General features: G+C 41.9%; 1 protein-coding gene across 3 annotated transcripts in view; it reads left to right on the forward strand.

Moving 5' to 3' along the window:
* The window catches only part of MAP2K1 (mitogen-activated protein kinase kinase 1), a 76,262-nt gene that overhangs the window by 24,761 nt on the left and 31,596 nt on the right, over positions 1 to 19,905 (forward strand). For 2 of the 3 annotated variants that reach the window (XM_075006294.1, XM_075006295.1), the window contains 4 exons: positions 6,245 to 6,455; positions 9,980 to 10,126; positions 15,292 to 15,369; positions 16,045 to 16,096. In XM_075006294.1, coding sequence (XP_074862395.1) covers positions 6,245 to 6,455; positions 9,980 to 10,126; positions 15,292 to 15,369; positions 16,045 to 16,096 — 488 coding nt within the window. Of the gene's footprint in view, positions 1 to 4,390; positions 4,566 to 6,244; positions 6,456 to 9,979; positions 10,127 to 15,291; positions 15,370 to 16,044; positions 16,097 to 19,905 lie in introns of those variants that run through there. The other variant, XM_075006296.1, reaches the window with a different exon arrangement.

Genomic DNA, 19,905 nt, shown 5'->3' on the forward strand with positions numbered 1-19,905 from the left:
CATCAGAGACATGCTGTTCGCAGACGATGCTGCTATAGTGTCTCACACAGAAGACCAGCTTCAAAAACTGCTGGATCAGTTCTCCAAAGCGTGCAAGGACTTTGGGCTTACCATCAGCCTAAAGAAGACAAACGTACTCGGTCAGGATGTTGCTGAATCCCCATCAATCAGCATTGACAACTATACGTTAGAGGTCATCCACGAGTTCGTTTACCTCGGGTCCATCATCACTGGCACCCTGTCATTGGCCACTGAGCTAAATAGGAGGATCGGAAAAGCGGCCACAACTCTGTCCAGACTCAGCAAGAGAGTGTGGAATAACGACAAGCTGTACACTCACACCAAAATGCAAGTCTACAGAGCCTGCATCCTCAGCACCCTCCTTTATGGCAGTGAGACTTGGACCCTGTGTGCCCGCCAGGAAAAGAGGCTGAACGTCTTCCACTTGCACTGCCTCAGGCGCATCCTTGGAATATCGTGGAATGACAGAATGACCAACACCACCATCCTTGAGCAAGCTGGAATCCCAACCATGCACACCCTCCTCAGGCAGCGTCGACTCCGCTGGCTTGGCCACGTCCACAGGATGAATGATGGAAGGATTCCAAAAGACATCCTGTATGGTGAGCTAGCCTCTGGCAAAAGACCTCCCGGACGCCCCCAGCTGTGCTACACATGTCTGCAAGAGAGACCTCAGAGAGGTAGACATCAAGCTGGACAACTGGGAAGAACTAGCAGATGACCGCAGCAGATGGAGGCAGGGGTTACACAAGGGCCTTCAGAAGGGCGAGTTGAAGATCAGACAGCTAGCAGAGGAGAAGCGATCCCACAGAAAGCACAATAAGGACTTTCCAGACACCCACTACATCTGCAAGAGATGCAGCAAGGACTGTCACTCTCGTGTGGGTCTTTATAGTCACAATAGATGCTGTAAATGAAGTCCTCAATTGAAACTTTAAAAGGCGCAATCCATAGTCCATGCAGACTGAAGGATGCCTACTAAATGTAACTTACACCTATGCATAGCATACTTGTTCTTATTTGACTTCTTGCTGCAAATTGCTTAGAAATGCAAAAGCAGACTTGTGATATTATTGCAATTACAGAAATGTCCCTTGTGCAGGAGTCAGGAAATTAGGCCTGCAGTGTCGTCTGAGGGCAAGAGGAAAGAGATAATGCAACATACTCCAAGAGACTTATGACAAGACAGGATGGGAACAGAGCAAGCTTCAAAATCTGTACACCGCATACATGACACTTTCTTTAAAAGAGGCATAATTTTTACTGCTTAATTTCTTCCCATCTCTCTCTACACCCTCACTGCCCCAGAGGACATTCTGTAGGCACGGTCTCTCCAGCCTGACTGTTTGGGCATGGCACTTTCTAGTGTGGCCCTGGCTGTGCAGTTTGTTTATTGGTTACTACTATTTAGTTGATAATGTATTTATTGCAGGGGTGTCTTTTAACCTTATGGCTGCTCTGCTTAGATGATCAAGACTATAAAACCTGGACTGTTTCACTACTGCAGTATCTAATATCAGTTCTTGTGTTGGGGAGCAAATGAAATGAATGAAATGGTACCACCTGTTGATTTAAAATAATACTTGGAATACTGAAACATAGGTTGGCTTGATTATTTCTTGCTTTTATGGAACTCTGGCAAAGGATAGTTTGCTAGCGGAAAAATTGATTTCAAGGCTACATACAGCAATGGTGAGGAATTTTAATAGGTATATTTTTTTCTTTGAATAAGAGCTTTTTATATAAAGATACAATATCTAACAGAGTGTCTCCTGCATGCAGACTTTTTTTTATTTCAAAAGTGCCTGAGTGATGTAGGAGCACAAATCCATTGAGTTTCAGTGTCCTTCTGTGCTACCTGAGTGCTATAAACAATCCTGACCTGTGTGCCTAAGTAGGATCTGAGCTCCTTTTTAAAGACAGGCCCCGAATTGGGGTGGCTGAGCACTTGAACGTCTGTCTTTGAGCTCTTTTGAACATCTGGCCCTTTGTGTTAGACACAGGAAAATGTGTCTTCTAGACAGAAATTTATTAGACAAAAATGATTTTTGGTTTGGCCATTATGATCTTGATCATCTCAGGTTCTACGTAATGCAAATTAATAAATAAATAGCCAAAAAGGATACTATGAAGCAGTTCAGTTTTAATGGGAGGATAATGAAGCTCTGGAAAGTTGCTTTTATTGTCCAAAATGAAACATTTTAAAGGACACAACATTTGGATGAGTGACCCAAAGAGTAAGGATCCTTCCCTCGCCTCACCCTCCTGTAATTTTGTAGCCTTCCTATAAAATATATAGAGATGTACTTCCAAAGTGTATTTACCTAGCTTTTGTAGCTCTATGTTTAAAAATACGTTCAACATTGGTAAGGAATAGAATGTTTAGCTCTGCTTCAGTAGAGACAGATGGCCAAGTAACAAGGTGAGCAAGGTACTATCTTCTATTGAACAAACGTTGGCGAGAGAGACAAGTTTTCAAACCACAGAGAATTCTTCTTCAGATCTGGGAAAGGTTGTGAGTGTCACAGCTAAATACATGATCAAACAGATAGTTTAGCATAAGTAATTAGCACATATACTAAAGGACCATTCTAGATGAAGTGGCCCAGGACCAAGAGGACAGTTGGGTCTCTTATAGGTGAGCTGTGAGTGTGCATGTCTGAGCATGTGGCCATTTGATTTAAAGAGTTCAACTGACATGGCAAGCACTCTGACTTAGTAAATGGACATAAGGGGTGTCGTCTGTCAGCAGGTGCTTTTTTAAAACATGAGCTGCTTATTCTCATTTGTCAGAAGACTTCCTGTGCTGGGTGTAGAATTTGCTTGCTTCAGTGCTCAAGTGTTTATAGTAATGTGATAAAGAACACACTACTCCTGTTAATCATTGCCTGCTCTTATTTTTATCATGTAATTATCATAATAAGAAAAGAGGTGGAAGACAGCTGCATTCCCTCATACTCACTGGGTACATTTGAGAAAATTCTAGACTAGTTTGCTTTTTTGAACTATATTTGGGAAATTAGATGAGAACAAGTATGCCTCTTTTTTTTTTTTAAAGTTTAGCTGTACTACAGTGTCTGTTTGCTGGAGTTCTTTAGCTATTGGTCTTTTCTACGTGGGCATATGTCGTCGTCTTACAGTTCTGTTGAAATAAATAATTATCCCACTAAAGTAATATTGGTATAAGGTCTTGTGTGAACATTTAACTCTGGTATAATCACTCAACTTCCAAATTAGTCTGTTAATATCTGAATAAAATCACTTCAGTCTCAGAATGAAGCATCTGTGCGGAGATTTATAATCAGATTGCTATAGCAAAATAATGATTATGCTGTTAAGTTTTCCCATGTACATAAATCATACATGTGAAGAAGCCTTGTAAAATTACACTTGTCCAGGGTGAGTAGACCATGCACTTTTTATTAATAATTGAGTAAAATTTGCCTTATCCTCTTGAAAAGGGTGGATGAGCTGATTTTGTGCCTTGCAGTGGTAGATTAGTCAGTAGGCCACATGGATCCCAGGCAGCTGGGGAGTCGCAGAAAAATGGATGACCCCTGCTCTAACTGCCTCCTTGGTGCTCCTGCCAGGGAGCAGGGGAAGCCCGCACATCCTGGCTCACTCCCTACCAGGAGTGCCAGGCAGAGTGGGGCACACTCTCATAGCCCAACTCTGTATTCCCCAGCCTGAGGAGATGGAGGGGATAGGGGGATTGCAGGTGGAAAGACCCCCACTTGCTGTGGACCAGGGCCCCAAAAAAATCCTAATTCTTCTCTAGTGCCTGGGCTGGTAAATCATCAGCATCATTGCAATAAGACTAGCCTTCAGTGCCTGGAGGGATAGATGTTGGTAATTCTCATACTCTGTATACAACTTACTCAGTAAAGCTGTAATGCTTGGAAAGGACTACATTACCCTTCGTTGTATCTTGTCCAACTTGACTGCTCAGACTTTTAACTGATCTAGGAGTAGGATATTGTACAAACCTTGATGGTGATTGTATTCAGAGAAACAATATCTAGATTTTTTTTTTTAAACCCCTTTTGTGTTCAGGTGGTTGCATTCAGTATTCTCACAAGTGGACTCTTCATTGCACCTGCTTATGCCTTCTTGGTGCTAATTCCATGTCTGCTGTGGAAGCTCAAAGAGGGATAACTTTTAATTTTGGGCTCTCTTGGACTCTGGAGGAGCGGTTATGCAGACATGAAGGGAGGAAAGTCACTTGTATGATATGTCTACCGTCCACTCAGGCTTATTGCTATATTAAGATAATTTGCTGCTGCTGTTTAAAGAATCTGCCTTGCAGCAGTTCAAGTGGTCTGTGCCTGGCTGAGAACTCGGAATACATCTTCTCTTTAGTCATCGTTTCAAAAGTTAATCGTATTTATAAAGTGATACTTAAAACTGGTTTTGCTGGATATCAGCCTTCACTTAGTCAAAGTCATCCCTGGAGAAAGTGTTCCTGCTGTATTCTCTAAAGCTCTGTGAGACAGCTCCTGATATCCTTTCTGTGACACATTAAATTCATTGGGAATGTTACCTAGGTAAGAATTTAATGATTTGGCTGAGTAATAATTTTGAAGGCTTGTACCTAGGTATATTCTGCATAATCAGATAATAATTTTGGTGGATATAGGAATCTCTGTATCTGCATTGTTTCTTGTTCAGAATACTGTTTCTTAGACGTAACATACTTTTTAAGATCTGAAGTTTATTCTCTTCAAATAGAAGTTGAATGTATTGGCTGCTGTGTCAAATTTAGCTGTCATTTGAATTGCTAGATTCGTTTTCTTCATCTTTCTATCAGTAGTAAATCAAACTTTTTGCTTGCATGTTGTTGAACAGAAGAAATAGTGAACTTGAAACCTTTTTGACTGATTATGATTGAAAGCATTTATTTTGTCTCTGCAGTGGCTATTTTATGTACATATTTTCCTTTTGTGCTTGACTTGAATGGCTTAATCACTTTCTATTGGCTATGCTTTATTTGTTCCTGTTCCTGTACTTGTTCTTGTTCTCTGATTATAGAACCTGTCACTTAAGTCTCTGAAGGATTGTAATATTTTGTCTAATACTCGTGTGTGTGTGTGTGTGTGTGTGTGTGTGTGCGCGCGCGCAGGATGGTGTTGCGTCCTGTGGTATACCAGAGGTCAGACAAGATACTGGTTCCTTCTGGCCTTGAACTCTCTGATTTTCTTTGTATTATAACTCAAATATGAGGCTTTTTAATGGATTATTGGATCCGTTATCACGTGTGAAGATAAGCGTTTAAAACATTTAGAAAAACTGTGTGTGCAGGAGGTTTCATGTAACTTATTAAAAAAGCTGAATCCAAAAATAGTTTTGTGGAGGTGGTTAATGGTTTGATTAATGTTACACCAGTACTGCTGAGTTGCTGATATCGCTAGGTGGATCAAGGACTAGCATCAGGCATGGATTTGATCCAGTGCCTCAAAGAGGAGGAGGATAGACATTATTTAGATGCTTTTTGAATATTTTGTATGCACTGCAATGGCTTCTGTACATCAAGGGCTGTAACAAGATTTAAAAAAAAATCTTGCATAAAGTCCTGGATGATAGATCCATCAGTGAATCGTGGCTGTAGCCTCCGTTTGCCTGAAGCTGGCAATGGGCAACAGAGGGGTGGATCACTTGATAATTACCTATTCTATTCATTCCCCCGGGGCACCTAGCATTGGGCACCCTCGGAAGACAAGATATTAGGCTAGAAGGACCTTTGGTCTGGCCCAGTTTGGTCACTTATTATGTTAAGGACCTAGTTGTGGGACTCTTATTAGTGTGCACATAAGACTTGATCCTGTAAAATATTCCATTTAAGGGCAAGGATTCAGTGTGATACTCAAGTAGTCTTTGATTTCAATGGTCCTATTCCTCCCTCCCTTCAACATTGCTTAGGCTTGGTCTACACATAAATTAAATTGATCTGACCCTAGTTTCACACCCTGTCTGCTGTAGCTAGATTGACCCTAACCCCCACTGTAGACATGAATAGCTTGATAGTAGTGTTCTTGCAATGACCTAGGTGCAACCTCTTGGAGAGGTGGATTAACCACACTGATGCAAGATCCTCTTTTGTCAGTGTTGGAAGTATCTATACAATGGTATTATAGTGCCATATTGTGCCACTGTAATGGCTGTAGTGTAGATATAGACTTAGTGAGCTCAGATAGCTTAATCAAATAACACTCTCTTTGCTGCATAGGACAAATTTAGAGGCACTGCAGAAGAAGCTGGAAGAGTTAGAATTGGATGAGCAGCAACGTAAACGTCTTGAAGCTTTCCTTACTCAGAAGCAAAAAGTTGGGGAATTGAAGGATGACGACTTTGAGAAAATCAGTGAGCTGGGAGCTGGAAATGGCGGTGTGGTCTTCAAAGTATCTCACAAACCTTCTGGCCTCATTATGGCAAGAAAGGTGAGAACCTCAGTGACAGTAAGAGCTTTAATTATGCCTTTTCTAAACTTAGTGCCCATCAAAAAAGTGACATTGACACAAAGAATATTATGAAACACCATCTTCCAACAGAAGTGGAGATGCCTTCTAAAAATAGGAAAGGTCAAATATCTCTTTAGCCTTCACTTCCCCTGTCTGGGGAAATGGTTTTGTGTTCCATGTTGTCGTGATGAAAGGCCAATAATCCCCTGCCTTTTTTTTTTTTAAATAGCTTTTTATATTTTGTAAAGCAGGTGGTATTTTATTTCCTGGTAAAAAAAAATCTTATGTCTCTGGGTCAAAATTGAAATACACAGTAGAACCTCATTAATGAGTAGGATATCCACAAGTAGTATTTTGGATTAGCCAAGCAGCATGTCCTGTTCCCTATGCCAGGCCTGTGTAGAGGGGCTTAATATGTTTTATATTCTTGGGGATAGAGGAGGTGAAAATTCTTTTTCTCCTACCTCTCCCACCACAGGCTGCAGAAGAGGAGTAAACCTACTCTTGTGTCTGCTACTGCAGCATCAGGGCTCCTTTACTGTGGATCGGGGAAATGGTTGGTGGACCCTCTGTATCACCTCCTTCACTGCAATGCAGGAAGGTATCTTTCTCTGGACTGTAGGAATACCCCACACCTGCCACAGATGGTGCTTTTTCTGACTAAGTAAAACATGTAGCCGTATGCCTGTAGCAAGAGTAATGTAGTTGTTTAATATTACGTACCATGACAATAAGTCATGATAATTAATCATGCTTATTAGAGGGGTGACTAAGAGACAACCAAGAATAGAATCCCGTTGTCTTAGGTGCTGCATAAACACAGAACCCTTGGCCTGAATAACTTTCACTCTAAATAAACTACAGACAGTGGAAAAGGACAAACACACAAGCAGAGCAAACAATGTGATGGTGACAAGCATCATGTTAGTGCTGCAATTTATTTATTGTTTGGGGTGCTTTTTAGTTAGATGTGGATCGCCTAAATGGAAAGCAAAGGTGATAAGAGGATAAGCTTGCCAACTTTCAGATCACAGAAAACTGAACACTCTTGTCCCATCCCTATCCAGTCCCTTCCCTGAAGGCTCGCTTCCACTCACTCCATTGCTCATGCTCTGTCAACCTTCACTTGTTTGCTCATTTTCACCAGGCTGGGGCACGCAATTGGGATGCAGGAGGGGCTTCAGGCTGGACCAGGGAGTTAAGGTGTGAGAAGAGGTGGGGACTGTGGTTGGGAGTGTGAGCTGTGAGTTGGGTCATGGATGCAGGGCTTGAGGTGCAGGAAGGTCTCTGGGTTGGGGCTGAGGGGGACTCAGGGATGGGGTATGGGGAATGCAGGCAGTGCTTACATCAAGCAGCTTCTGGAAGTAGTGGCACATTCCGTCTTTGTCTCCATGCACTGTCCCATCTGTAGACACCAACTCCATAGCTTCCATTGACCGTGGTTGTTGGCCACTGGGTGCTGTAGAGCTGGCATTTGGGACTGGGATTGTTCTTGAGCATAGGGGCTAAAGGGACATGTCACTGCTTCTGGGAGCTGCGTGAAGCCAGGATAGCAGGGAGACCTGCCTGAGCTCTGCTGCACCACTAATCAGGCATCTGGTAACCCTGTAAAAAAGGGGCGGGTGTGGAATGAGTGGGACTGAAGATATTGTCAGGGCAGGTGGTAAGAAGGGAGGGCAAACAGCCAGTCTGCACAGGGCAGAGGATATCAGAGAACTTTCTACAGTTCTCATTGGAATATCCAAGGGCCCAGAGGTCTCTCCTTTGGCTACTTCAGGTTCTGTTGGCTAGAGTCTCTAGCGGCCTGCTCTTACAGTTTTCCTCCAAGGTCATATGGTGGTTTGGAGGAGTGGAGGCAAGTGCTTGGATCCCAGTGCTTGCAGAGTGGGGGAGGGGTCCAGGTCATTGTTTCGGAGGTAGAAACTGGGATAGTCCAGCCCCATTTCACCCCCTCCATTCTAGTGTTGCATTTTGGCAATTTTTGTAAGAGGAGTAGAAGCTGTGAAGCTGGTTGAAAACTTTCCATCAAAACTGTTTTTTCTGAAAATTGGGATTCCAAGTTAATGATTTTTTTTTTCCACAAGAAGGGTCTGTGTTGTGTCTCTGTGTATTTTACTTTACACTGAAGACCACAAAAAAACTTTGATTTAGAAATGCTGCTCAGGTATCTGATGAGAACTGTAGTTCAGGTGCGTTATGCCTTCATTTCTGTATGTTGAGTTCCCTCGCTGGACTACATCTGTCATGAAGCAGTGTGGTCAGTAATGTTTATTTTTCACCACTTTGGTTAAGAAAAAGGAGAGGCTATCATAGAGGGAATGGGGCCCAAGGCACCCAAATTACAACTCACCCCGGCCCTCTCCCACCCCCTCTCTCCATGAGACACTCTTTCAAATGGTGAATTTTCCGCTGGGAGTTTTTTATTTAAATTTTTGGCTCCAAAAATCAAACATTTCTACAGGAATTTTTCAAGAAACTGACGTTGTTTTCATTATCAAAATTTTCTGGGGCAGGGTAGGGGAGCATTTTTTACATTACAGTATTCTGCTCTCAAAGCTGTGGGAATCAGAGTTGGGCCTTTCTTAAGAGGAGACTTCTGAAGTTCACAGATTAGTGAGAATCTTTTACAGAACCAACGTACTTCACCCATTCTATAAAATGCTTAGAGGAAATTTCAGCCTTGTTTGTGGCATCTGACAGTTAATCAATTTAATAGACTGTAAGTGAAATCTCTGCTTAATTGCTTTCCTTTAGCATGTTCAGGATCATTTTTTCCATAAAGCATTCCCTGAATTTGTACTCTTACAAGAGAGAGAAAACTCCCTTATTTTGCATCAGGCAAAACATAGCCTAGCTGTGCAGTGTAATTTCCCAGTTTCTCTTTGAGTACATATTCATATTGGTGAATTGTTGTGTGTGGTTTATATGGGGAGCTTGCATTGCTCAGTGTTGTACTGTACCTGTTCTGAGGATAATGAGGACTTCACTTTCCATTGGTGTAAATCCAGCATCTTTTCATGAGAGCTGAAATTCACATACTACAGTTGTTATAATGGGCACAAATACAGAACTTTCCTAGTAACAAATATGCCTGTAGTTACATAGAATACAGTGGGGCTGAGAGCCACGTCAGGCCCAGGGGTAGGGTATGGTGCAGGCTGGCACCACACCCCCAAAGGGGCAGACCCTCAGGCAGAAGGGACAGGGCCAAGGGCAATTAGCCATTAGTGCTGCCCCCTCCCCATCCTTAGTAGCCACATGGAACAGCAGAGTGTTGTTCCTGCGGCATTTCTGAGGGGCCTGGAGCTCCCAGCCTACACTACTTGCCCTTTGAAATGCTTGGCCCCTGTGCATTTTCCACCTTTGTCTCCCCGGTTGGTGGGCCTGGATGAGTGTGTTCAGTATTATTACTTCAGTGAATTGAAATAAATATTGCAGCATCCAAATCATGTATTGTTTTAAACTGTCACTGCAGGAGCAATAACAATTGATTTATTTTACAGTTAATTCACTTAGAGATCAAACCAGCTATTCGAAACCAGATCATTCGTGAACTGCAAGTTCTACATGAATGTAACTCTCCATATATAGTGGGGTTTTATGGAGCTTTTTATAGTGATGGAGAGATTAGCATTTGCATGGAACATATGGTAAGTACATGTGTATCTGTGTGTGTTAATCTAAACCTGGGTATCGCACCCCTGTGAATATAAAATCCAGTAGATACTGTACCCTGTATCTATTCACAGAAATTCTGTTAACATGGGAACTCCTTATGCATGTATAAAGGTGAAACATTGGAGCTCAGATCTACCATGTGAATCTGAGGGCTTTGGAATTAACATTGTTATAGCATGGTTATGTTTTTATGCCCTTTCCAGAGACTGACCCATTGTACTTGTCACTCTGCTAAAGTCCCTCTTTTATTCTCCTTTATCCCTACCCTTTGAGAATCCACATTGTAGCTACTGCTCTGACAGCCAGTCAATATGCTTATTAATCAATCAGAAGAGTTATTGTGGAGAACTAGGATGTCTTTTGGCTTTTGTTGCCATCCGGGGTGGGGTGGGGGTGCGGATGGAAAATAATCTCCTTTTACAGCAACTGCCAGCATCGGTGCGGCTGCACCAAAAGTAGCCATCAGTCTGACTACCAGTGCAAAAAGGGCTCCAATGTTTTTACCACTTGACGACTTGTTCAGACCTAGGCTTTTTGACACTATGTTAAAAATACCTCGACTCACTGGTTGCTTATCATTGGTGCACCTGCTGTAAATATAGGTATTTTAATTTTGTTGTGTAAGATGTGTTATCGCTGTTCTCTCTGAATTGTATCCTCCCTGCCCATCCTCTCTGAATTACTAGAGGAAATAAAGGGGAAACTAGTAAGCTAAGAAGCACCATAACAACTGCTATTTCATACCTATATTATTTTTAACTTTTTTTTTTAAATAGAAAAGTACACATTATTCTAGCCATCTGCCAAATTTCTCTAAGCCATATGGAGCCCAATGTTTACAGCAATTTTTCTGCAATTAAAGGTCAGTCAAATCCCTCCATTGTTCATCAGGCAGAGGAGGCTTTGAGCAATTTCTGTTCAAAGAACCACATTTTCTAGCAAATAAAATGGGGTTTATAGAAAGGAGGTCTCTTACTTTATATACGGCTATATGAATGCTACCTTGACCTTCTTTACAGGAAATCTATAGGGAAAATGTATGGTTGCCTACAGGCATGCGAACACTAATTTCTTTTACTACATGCAAACAGAATGTGGTGCTGCCCAATAACACAGGTTGAAACTCTCTTGTCTGGCACTCTTTTGTCCAGCAACATCTGTGGTGAAGCACAACCATGGATGTTACTGGACCAGAGAACACATGGATCAGAGAGCCCCAGCTGCCTGGAGCTGGTCTGGCTGGCAGGATGCTCTTGCTGCTGGTGGGGAGCCCCACTGGCAGCTTGGCTGTGGAGAGCCCAGTTGGGGTCAGGGACCCTGCTGGAGTGGACAGCCTGGCCAGGGCCAAAGATTCCTGCCAGCAGCCCCGCAGGATTAGGGAGCCCAGCTGGGGCCTGGGATCCATGCTATCAGTGGGGAGCCTGGCTGGATCAAGGAGCCTTGGCAGCAGGGATCTCTGGCAGAAGAGGAGCCTCTCCTATGCAGGCTGGGCACAGGGAGCTAGTGGTGGCCAAGAGAGGCATCCCATCCAGGTGAGCCTGGAGGCCTGATCTCCCCTGGGCTGGCAGATTCCTTCGTTCAGGACCACTCAGGTCCCAAGGGTGCTGGAACAGGGAAGTACAACTTGTATATACACTTGTTGTTTCAAAAAGGGCAGTTCCCTGAACGTGAAACTAATCAGGAGGAAGACTGAGTGTGTGGAAAGTGTCAGAGGGGTAGCCGAGTTAGTCTGTGTCTTCAAAAACAACAAGAAGTCCTGTCGCACTTTATAGACTAACAGATATTTTGGAGCATAAGCTTTCGTAGGCAAAGACCCACTTTGTCAGATGCATTTTGATCCTGCCGTAGTCAGTCTTCTGGAGTTTGATTTAGCACCTGTGGTAAGGACATGCTAAATACAGTAGAACTCACAGGGCACATGCATCAGCACCAGTCCTCCTGCACCTCCATTAGGAATAAGGAAGTGGACAGGAGCATTTGCTCCTCTCAACCTCCTGCAGTGGAGATGGTGCAGAAGTCTGAATTAAGGTATGTCAACTCCAGCAGCAGAATTAATGTCGCTGGAATTCCATGCCTTAATTTGACCTTCTGCATGAGTGTAGAGCTGCCCTCAAAAGGAATTCTTTAAATATATCAAGAATCTAATGCAGATCAAATTGTCCTTGTCCAGCTGAAAGTATCAAAAGTGAATCTTAACTTCAACTAGTCCCAAGTGCTTGACAAGCAAAATATTTGGGGTTTGCTCTGAAAAGGTGCTGAACACCTAGACTTCCATGGCAGTTAAAAGTTGTTAGCAGCTTGGAAGACTGGGACCTGAGTCAAATGTCTGTTTGCCTTGTAGAGTGAATCCTTCTGTTTGATGATAACTTGTAATTACAAGATCTGAAGGGGGTGTTGGTTTATAGATTTATTATGTATGCATGTTTTTCTATAGATTATGTAAGGCATGTATTGTGCACTTTTCCATTGGTGCTCCTATTTTTGTTGGCAGAGTTCACAAGAAATGAGAGTACAACGTTAGATAAAGCTTTTAAAAAGTTCATATTAGTTTGTCTCCTGGGAACTCTGGGGTTCACTCCTCTGAGTTCTAAAAGCTTGCATGGTAGCTTGCATACAATATGGCTCTCTTTAGGGGTATGAAAAGTGACTGATCATTTCCCACTGCTGCCTCTGTAAGGGTTAAGTCAGCAGAAAAATATTGTCCCCTGACTGGGAACATGATTTCAAGAACTCAAGAGTATTGCAAATCATAAGCCAAGTAATTAATTGGATCCTGTTTTCATTTAAAGAAATAAATTTTGATGGAGTTTTCATGATGTTCATGATTGTAGTTTCTGTTCTATAAAATGTGCACAAGGCCACTGATGAATTATATCTTAATCGGTTGCTAAAAATAAGTATAGCGCTTTTCTTCTCTGAAGCTCTTAGCAACAGAATTGCTTGAATTTGAAGGGGTGTGAGAGCTTGTGTTAGTAACTTATTTAACACTTGTAAAATTAGTGGAGTAGTTACTTAGCATGAAATTTGAAAAACAATTTTTCTTTCCTACTTTTGTCCATTTTTCCCATTTTGTCCATTTTGCAGAAGCTAGGACTGGGTGACAGGATGGATCACTTAATATTTACTTATTCTTTTCATTCCCTCTGGAGCACCTGGCATTGACTAGTATCATATGATAGGATACTGGATGGTTTGACCATTCTTTATGTTCTGATAGCCTGTCCCCAAGTGTCCATTTTGTGGTGTGCATGACACACTGGGATCTTCAGTTGCTGTAAATAGTGTCTCAAATTCGTTTTGGACTGGCTACCAGTGGGGTTTCAGGGAACACGCTGTTGACCATCTCAGTCTTATTTGTAGCAAAAGAAAGAGATTGGTATTGTCTGACTTCTGATTGCAGTGGAGCTGATAAATAGTTCTTTGTCTAGTGCTCCAAGATTAACCTCTGAGATTGGTCTTCAGCAGTGTTCCCTCTAATTTTTCACACCCCTGAATGGAATGAATTTTGTTACGTAGACCAGTATGGAGGTGATGTGCGACACAGAGAGGGTATGTGTCACATCACCTTCATATTGGTGCACTTAACAAAATGAATGTGGTGTGGATAGGGCTCCTAGTGTCAGAAGGCTCAGGCCTGGGGCAGAAAGGTGGGGTGCAAGGCTGTGAGGACTCTGGTTGGGTGGTGCAAGCTCTGGGGTGGGGTAGTGGATGAGGGGCTCAGGGATGGAGCAAACTGTTGGAGTGCAATAGCGGGAGGGCTCTAGCTGGGGATACAGCCTAAGAGGTGAGGCTGGGTTCAGAAAAGGTTTGGGGTGAAGAAGAATGTTCTCAGGCTAGTGCAAGGAGAGAGGACTCTGCCCAGTTGTGTCCTCTCAACAGCTCCTGGGTGTAGGAAAACACCCAAGAGCTGAATGGGGGCTGGGCCAGGCTGCTTGGACCAGATGAGGGACATTGCTGGAAGGGGTCTTGAGCAGGCTGCTGTGGCCAGATGGGGGACAGGGATGAGGCCCAATGGGGATGGGCTGATGCGGGGCCAGGCTGACAGGTCTGGACAGTGGCTAGAGCCAGACTAATGTGGCTGGATGAGGCTGCCATGACCAGATGGGGCTTTCTCCAAACCCCCAATGTCAGGATCGAGACCGACCTGTAGTAGGGTCCAGGCTGGCACCTAGCAACCTCCACTGGTTGGAGGGCAGTGTAGTCTGGGGTTGGGCAGTTTCACTGAGTGCCTGTGTGGCAGTGCTAAATATAGACAAGGTGTTTAATAGGCAGCTATGCAGCTTACAGGGATCTTAGGTCTTCAGGTGTCTTTCATATATGCTATAATGTATATTCAGAGAAAGGAGGAAGTCCAATTACAGAACTGAAACATATACAGACAATGTAAGAAAAAACTGCATATGGTTGATTCCTTCCCTGTGTTCTTTGTTGCCTTTCAAGGAAAGGTATTGAGTATGTCAATCTCTGTGCTGTACGTAACACAATTGGGTCCTCGTTCTGCATAAGGTCACTGCATGCTACTGTAATTATACGTAATAAACAGGAAGATTTTTCATTGAACCAGAGTACTGTATTTCCCATCCAGATAAATTAATTCTGAGGTCTGGTCAGATGAATGCAGACCTTCATAGATCACAAAATATAAACCTGCATGACTGAATCCTGAGCATCTAAAAAGAGACAGTGGCACCCCATGGATGTGGAGAGAACAGATAAAATGTAGCTGACTGGATCCATACATACTGAAGGCTGATACAGAAAGCAGACTGCACTTGTAGTGCTTTGTCATTGCTGGTCATAGGGCAAACCTTCCTTAATAAGAAAGATCAAACTGTGCCTCCTAGAATTATAGAAGGCTAGAAGACCATTAAATGATGCAAGAGATCTCTGTGGTTGTCAGGTCTCAGGCTGTTTAACAGATTAGTATAAAACTGATTAATTTTTTTCTAATGACCAGCTTCATTTATTTTCCTGATACTCATAACTACAACATAAAGCAAAAAGAATTGTAAGCTGTGGGAAGGAGCACATTGCCAGCCTTCCAAATGGCAAGATTTTTTTTCTTCACAGACTGTAGGCTTTAAGATGTTTTGCATAAATATGATTAATGTTTTAATATTCAAACACTTATTATTAGGATGGCGGGTCCTTGGATCAAGTACTGAAGAAAGCTGGAAGAATTCCAGAGCAGATTTTGGGCAAAGTTAGCATTGCTGTAAGTATATTTGCAATTTACTCTGGGAAGCAGGCACCAGATGTCCCCATATTATGTTGGACAGGCAAATATTACTAGGCTTTAAGTGTTTTTCTTCTTTTTAGTTTTTTTTTTTTTTTTTTTTTATACATGTCACCATGTAACTAAGATCACTTGGATGAATCACACACACATTACATTGTGTATGTTTGCTTTGCTTTCCCACTTAGATGACAGCTGCTGTTATTGCTACTGGGTTGGAAAAGAACCAGCAAAATAATTCAAATGGTCTGAAAAAGACTTCCTATTAAAATGTTTTGAATGTTACTCTTTAAGTATTTGTATTGCTGTAAAACAATCAGGCGTCCCATGGCACCTTAAGCACTGATACATTTATTTGGGCATAAGCTTATGGTGCCTTGTCACTTTCAACAAAAGCTGCTAACAAAGCTAACCCTCCAAAGCTTGTCCCAGGTATTACAGCAGATTGTGTCCATGACATCTCTGGTGGCTGTTTGGTTAACATTATCTTTTTATGGCAAATTGGAGTATAAATTTGAGCATTGCTGCCTTCATTTTCTTGCTGTGGTGTATTGTGCTTTCGTTGTAGATGACATTTTGAAAATCTTGCTCAAACAAAATTCATGTTTTCATTTGTATTGGGTTAGCAGCTTTGAAATGTTTTCTTTCCTCTAGGTGATAAAAGGTCTCACGTATTTGAGAGAAAAGCATAAGATAATGCATAGAGGTAAGACCATATATTATAGCCCTAGCTTCTCTTTTCATCATATATTGAACGTCAGTAGAAATCAAGAGGTTTATTTTCCCATGTTTTGTTTTTCATACATTTAAGGCTAAGCTTGAATTTTTTTTTCCCACTAGAGTATTGTTTCTCCAAATTTCTGTTTCAGCCATTTATCCTGTTGCTGGTGGGTGCTCTCACAAACTCTGTAGGTCGCAGGTGTTATGAACATTCTTTGGGCTTGTCTACACTAAGCGAAAAATCAATGTTGCCACGGTCAATCTTCAGGGGTTTGATATAGTGTGCCCAGTAGGTAGATGCTTAATCGAACACTGAGGATGTTCCTGTCAACTGTGGTGCTCCTTGCTGTCATGCAGAATAGGGGAAGTCGATTGGAAAGTTATTCCCGTTGACTTCCCACTGTGGGGCTGTGCCAGAAATTTGACTTGGGGTTTGTCGACTCCAGCTGTGCAATTCTCAGAGCTGGAGTTTTGTATCTTGCATCACATTTCTTTTGTAGTATAGACCTGCCCTTTGAAATGTTTGAAACTTCTCTGGTTTGGGAGGTAGCTCTTCATGCAGCTTCCTCCCTATCAAGTATGCAGTGTTATTGTGGTAGTTTGAGTCTGTCCCAGGATATTAAAGAGACAATGTGGATGAAGTATCTTGTGTTGGGCCAACTGCTGGTGAGAGAGACAAGCTTTCGAGGTTATCATTAGGTAAGTCCAAGCCAATCTATATGAGACACATAGGCGTGGGTGTTTGTGTGATTTATTTATTTGAAGTACTCTTGCTTTACGAGGAAAGCTTATTAAAATGCATTATGGAACAGTATTTATGACACTGCAGTTCCCTAATTGTAATGAGGTTTCTTCTGTAGCAACAGTTCTATTAACCATCTTAACTAAAAGCTTTGATGAGATTAAAAAAAATGCTGCTTTTAATTTCTGTTTAATTTCCATTATCACCATTAAAACTGTGGTCCTTCTTTAAAAGTCACAGGCTTTTAGTAGATGTTTCAGGCATCCATGTGCTATTTATAGTAGTCTACCAGTCAAAAGTGTAGACCTTTACATTTATTGTGTAATGGTTGTTAACAATTTTGATAATTGTCAAATCACATTAAAAATGAGCAGAAGTTTAGTTTTATATCTACCCACATCTTTGGACAAGTTTTGCTGCGTGGTAGACACTACTGTTGTTTCCTGCATCTTTTTAGCTTTTAGACTTTTAAATCCTGCTATTTTTTTTCAATTGGTTGCATGACCTACTAAATCAGAAATGGCACTTGTGAAATTTTTTCATTTTTTATGTTGGTGTAAATTATGCACCAGAGATGGATTGTGTTACATTTTTTTGCCTTTGATTGAATGGTTTAGCTCACTGCAGTGATTACACAATATAGCTATCAGTTTGGACCACTCATCTAAGTCTCTGGTATCATTTAGGACCCCATAGACTTTTGGTTTTAAAAATACTCCTTATGTGGCTCTCAGCAAAACTGAAAAATGATTTTGATAGGAAGTCATGTAGATGTGTCAGATTGAAGAACCACTCTGAACACGATGCAAAAGGCTGTATTTATTACATGTTCTCTTCAGGGTTTTGCTAACAGTTGAACATAGGCTTGTGCCAAAGGAGTGGCAGGGACTTGATATGGATTTCTAAGGGTAGCAGCAAAGGAATGAAATTCTTAGTTTAATAGTGCTTAACAAGGTTTCTTGGAAAGGACACCTGCTGTTTTAGGACAGGTCAAAAATGTGACTGTTGCACACTTTCAACATCTACTGCAGCAATTGCACAACTTCTTTTACATCAACAAAATTGCAGCCTTTTATGACAGTGCTAAGTTTGATTCATAAATATTAAACATGATAATGATGGAAGTGGTAAAGGAGGAGAATAAAATGAACTATATAATAGCGTGGGTTTTTTCTGTTTTGAAGGGTGGTTGTTTGTCAGGAGTGGTTGTTTGAGGGGATTGTTTAATTTTGTTTTTGAGATTTTTCCTGTTTTTCATTTGCAACATTTAGACTGAAATGTCTTTGTCACTGGTATCTTTGATGCTTATAAAAGGGAAATCCCACTGTACCACCTCTGGTGATGATTCCATCGCATCTTTTAAAAAGACATAGGTAGGCCTAGTCAGTAGTTGCATGGGAGACATCCAAAACCACCTTATTGGTGCTGGTAATTCTGTAGGTGACATTCTTCAATCTGAATGTCTGCTGAACAGTGCCAGCTGGCCTCTCTTCTGATGGAGATATTAGTTGCATTTTCTAAAGTTTCCAAAGGACTCAGAAGCCAAGTCCTATTTTCAGGTATGACTTGGAAGCCAAAGTTTGATTGAAAGTCTATGGGAAATTTATACTTAGTTCCTTTGTAGAAATCATAAAAATGTATGCCCAGAAGGGGTCTTTGGGGGTCATCAAAGTCATTCACCTGGGACTTAGGCCCAAGGTGGTAAAGAGCTGGTGAGAGAAGCTAGTGTTGTTATAAGGTACCTAACTGAACTTGAATCCCAAGGCAATCAGGATCTGAGCATCACCACCTCTTCTCTAGTTTGACTCTAGTCTTAGTTAAAGGTGTTCAGCTCTGTAAAAACTCATGTCTCTTTTCTGAGGTAAATTCTGCCACAGATTGTATGGAGATACTACACCTTGGACACCCACAAAACCTGGGGTTTTCTTGGGCAGCCAATGGTGGTGCTGTGTTCTGTAGCCAGCTTTTTCTACTCAACACACTGAAAACTCTCACTCTGAGAAGTGCTTCCTGCTATACTGATAAACTCTGAAACATTGTTTTTAAATGAATTGTAACTCCTGTTAGCACTTCTGGGTCTCCTGCTGCCAGTCATCATCGTGGGAGGCTAGTATTAGATAGTGGAAATCAATATGAGACATGGTAAAGCACTGTTTAAAGTGCAGTGAGAAACATTTTAAATAACATAGATAAGTCTGCTGTTTGAATTTTGTGGTATATGTCAAGGAGCTACAGATGTCACTTTGTTTGAAAAATCCATAATAAAGCTGGATGGAATCGCACTTACCGTCTCTGATATCGAGTCTCCATTTTGTCACTGTCACAAATGGGTGTCACTTTTTACTTGTCTGTTGGCTGCCATATAATATGCTTAATAGCAAATTTTTTTTTAATTAAAACTTGCTTTAAAAATAGTACTGTTTCACATTTACAACGTGGTGAGAATTGCATCCCTCCATGGGAGCTCTGTGAATTCTTTAAGGAGAAGTCTCTGGCTCTGACAACTTTTAGTCAAAATTTAGGGCTAGCTGTCCCTTATGGTGGGCTGGCCTGAGCTGCAGGGTTTACAATTTGTAAATCAGATAGACTCCAGTGTGGTAGCTTTGACTCTTTTGGTGCAGTGGTTCTTCACGTTCATGGATGCCTCAGAGGTTGCTCTTTCAAAGGGCGTGGACCAACAAAAGTTCGTCCTTTACATCCTTCAACTTATCGTTCCTCTGTGCTCCATACAGCCAATAAGCTCTATATCTGCCAGCATTGTGTTTTGTGGTCTGCTGTGATACAGCGTGCTCTGATAGGGTCAGGAATGTATTCAGTTTACTGGTGTTAGATTTTTCTCGGGTCTAGGGTTGAAGTTTGAGTCCCATCACCCTGGGGCTTACTGGTCCCTGCACTGCCCCACCCCTTCTGCCAGCTTTTTGAGCCCCAACCCCGCTTTCCTGGTGCAGGAAGGCTTGAGCATGCTGAGGCTTTGGTCTTTCCTCCTGAGGTTTTTTCTAGTTTTTATTGTTACAAGAGGGTTGTGGTACAATAAAGTTTGAAACTCTTTGGCA

Source organism: Carettochelys insculpta, chromosome 12 (assembly GCF_033958435.1).
Source record: "Carettochelys insculpta isolate YL-2023 chromosome 12, ASM3395843v1, whole genome shotgun sequence".
Taxonomy (NCBI): domain Eukaryota; kingdom Metazoa; phylum Chordata; order Testudines; family Carettochelyidae; genus Carettochelys; species Carettochelys insculpta.